The 2920-nt window shown below is 45.0% G+C and overlaps 1 protein-coding gene across 1 annotated transcript; it reads left to right on the top strand.

Moving 5' to 3' along the window:
* Positions 1–242: 242 nt before the first annotated feature.
* Positions 243–2370, top strand: LOC122929216 (E3 SUMO-protein ligase ZBED1-like). Its single transcript, XM_044282719.1, has 2 exons — positions 243–1599; positions 1800–2370. Exons 1-2 carry the CDS (start codon positions 358–360, stop codon positions 2286–2288), a joined length of 1731 nt encoding a protein of 576 aa, XP_044138654.1. The 5' UTR covers positions 243–357; the 3' UTR covers positions 2289–2370.
* Positions 2371–2920: the final 550 nt, after the last annotated feature.

Raw genomic sequence — 2920 nt, 5'->3', positions numbered from 1 at the left:
TTTAGGCTTAGTCACTCAAATTTTTATTTTATTTTTTTTCAAACTGACAGAGTTTGACAACATCATCGTCACGTCAAGACTTGTGTCATCCCTACTCACAAATTCACATAGATGCCTGGCATGCATTGCATTTGCTAGTAAATAAAAATGGCATAAGTAGAACAAAAGGAACGAGAGATAAAAAATGCACCTAGCTTTTTAAAAGCAAACATCTGGGAACATTTTGGCTTTTATGAAAAAAGTAGGAAGCACGAATTGGACAAGTCATACGCTGTGTGTAAAATCTGTCACACAAAAATTAAATATCTAGGGAATACTACTAATCTGAGAAACCACGTCAGCCGTTTTCACCCAGAAATGCTAAAACCTACCACCACCACCACCACCAAGGAAATGAACCCAGATCAGCCAAGAATTGATGCAATGTTACAGTCAACTTTGCCGCCCAACTCTGAAAAGGTAAAGAGAATAACAAAAGCTGTGGCAGCTTTCATAGCGAAGGACCTGCGCCCTTACTCTGTTGTGGAAAACAGTGGGTTTCGCTACCTTTTGAAGACGATAGAGCCGCGTTACAAGATCCCGTCACGAAGTCACTTTACAGAAAACGTCATACCTGCACTCTACCACGAAACCAAAGCTAAGATAATTGCATCAATGAGCCAAGCAAGTCGAGTCGCAATAACGTGTGATTCCTGGACTTCAGTCACGACAGAGTCTTATGTTACAATAACAGCACATTACGTTAGTAAGGACTGGCAGATTTTGTCGCATGTACTGCAAACGAGAGCCATTTATGAGTCTCACACGGGTGCTCATCTGGCAGAGCTACTTTCTCATGTTGTGGAAGAATGGCAGCTGTCCGATAAATCTGTAGTGCTTGTGACCGACAACGCGTCAAACATGATAGTTGCAGCTCAAGTTGGAAAATTCCCCCATGTGAAATGCTTCGCCCATACACTGAATCTTGCATCCCAGCGAGCGTTGAAAGTGGCCACTCTCTCTAGGCTTCTTGGCAGAGTACGTCGGATATCCACATTCTTTCACCGCAGCACTAGAGCAAGCCACTGTCTAAAAGAGAAACAGAAATGTCTTGGCCTGAAGAATCATAAGCTGATAACTGATGTGGCAACAAGATGGAACAGTGCATACGACATGGTCGAGAGGTTCTTGGAACAACAACCTGCAGTCTGTGCCACCTTGCTGTCTCCAGAAGTCAGAAGAGGAGAGTCCGATCTCTGCACTCTAAACGAAACAGATGTGTCAAATGCAGAGGACGCCGTGAGTGCATTAAAGCCAATGAAGGATGCAACCATGCTGATGTCAGAAGAGCGCAATCCAACAGTTTCTCTCATTGCCCCTATAAATGCACAACTTCTCCAGAGCATGACAGACACGATGGGAGACACACCCATGATCCATGAGATCAAGAATTCTATTAGAACAGATCTCCAGAAGAGGTACAGCAGTGAGGCCGAGAAGAAGATCCTTCATACAGCCTCTGCACTGGATCCTCGCTTTAAGGGACTGCCTTTCATCCTCACAGATGAAGAAAGATTGGAGATATTTAAAGGAGTCACTGAGGAAGCTGCATCCTTGGAGGTAATTAAATTAATTTGAAGAATTCCATCATGTTTCTTCTTGAAACGACAGTAGCACTACCACGCTTCTGAATCTGATGCGGTGCGGGAACTGTACTGTCCGTTTCCTGTGCTTTTTCATCACCCCATCAGAATCAAAGGCATTGACATTTGTGTTTTTACTTATTGTTTTTTTTCCGTTTCTTTTTTGTTCAAACACAGATTACATCAGATGAGAGTGAGAGGACACAAGAGGATCATCAAGTGCCTAGAAGAAAACAAACTCTGGAAGAAGAGGACAGTTCACCCATCGAAGACAACCATTCTGAATCTCCACCATCTCCTCCCAAAAAGGCCAGATCGCTGCTCGTGAGTTTGCTGGGACAGTCTTTCACTGACACTGAAGGTACAATAGAACCCAAAAAGACCCCCTATGCCAAGGCTGAAGAGGAAATGGAAAACTATTGTAAAGCCCCACCTCTGCCTCTCACTGAGGACCCTTTGAACTGGTGGCGTGAGCATGAGGTCATATTTCCCCTCCTTTCTCGGCTGTCAAAGCAATACTTGTGTATCCCAGGTACAAGCGTGTCTGCAGAGCGGGTTTTCTCCACTGCAGGAGATGTGGTAACTGCAAAAAGAAGCGCCCTCAAACCAGACCATGTAGATCAATTGGTGTTCTTACAGAAAAATCTACATGTTCCCAAATGCTGAGCAGTGTTTTTAATTTTATAGATTTTGTTTATAGCATTGTCTCTGCCACTGAAATTTTTTATTTCTCTGTCTCCCCTGCCAGACTCCCCTTTTCCCTTCCCCTCCCCTTTTCCCCCTTCCCCTTCCCTTTCCCCTTCCCCTTTCCCTTTCCTCCCCTTTTCCCTTCCCTCCCCTTTTCCCTTCCCCTTTCCTCCCTTTCCCTTTCCCTCCCCTTTTCCCTTTCCCTCTCCCTCCCCTTTTTCCCTCTCTCTCCTCCTTTCCTTTTTTTCCCCTCTCTCCTCCTTCTTTCCTCCCTCTCTCCTCATTCTTTCCTTCCTCCCTCTCTCCTCATTCTTTCTTTCTTTCTTTCCTTCCTCCTCTCTCCTCATTCTTTCTTTCTTTCCTTCCTCCCTCTCTCCTCATTCTTTCTTTCTTTCCTTCCTCCCTCTCTCCTCATTCTTTCCTTCCTCCCTCTCCCTCATTCTTTCCTTCCTCCCTCTCCCTCTTTCCTTCTCCAAGAGAAGGAAAGAAGGGGAGAGAGAGAGAGAAGGAAAGGGGAGAGACTAGAGGAGGAAAGGAGGAGAACTTTTCCTCTCCTCCGGCTCCTAGTCCTACTAGTCCTACTCCTTTCCTCAATTTTACCTCATTCTTTC

This window comes from Bufo gargarizans, chromosome 2 (assembly GCF_014858855.1).
Source record: "Bufo gargarizans isolate SCDJY-AF-19 chromosome 2, ASM1485885v1, whole genome shotgun sequence".
Taxonomy (NCBI): domain Eukaryota; kingdom Metazoa; phylum Chordata; class Amphibia; order Anura; family Bufonidae; genus Bufo; species Bufo gargarizans.
The sequence above is the reverse complement of the archived record's forward strand: the minus strand, read 5'-3'. Positions and strand labels throughout refer to the sequence as shown.

Bases quoted from the DNA above. Each gene is read 5' to 3' on its own strand.
- LOC122929216 (XM_044282719.1), top strand. From the start codon at position 358: ATGCTAAAACCTACCACCACCACCACCACCAAGGAAATGAACCCAGAT. The intron at 1,600-1,799 runs GTAATTAAATTA...GTTCAAACACAG, and splicing joins AGGAAGCTGCATCCTTGGAG to ATTACATCAGATGAGAGTGA.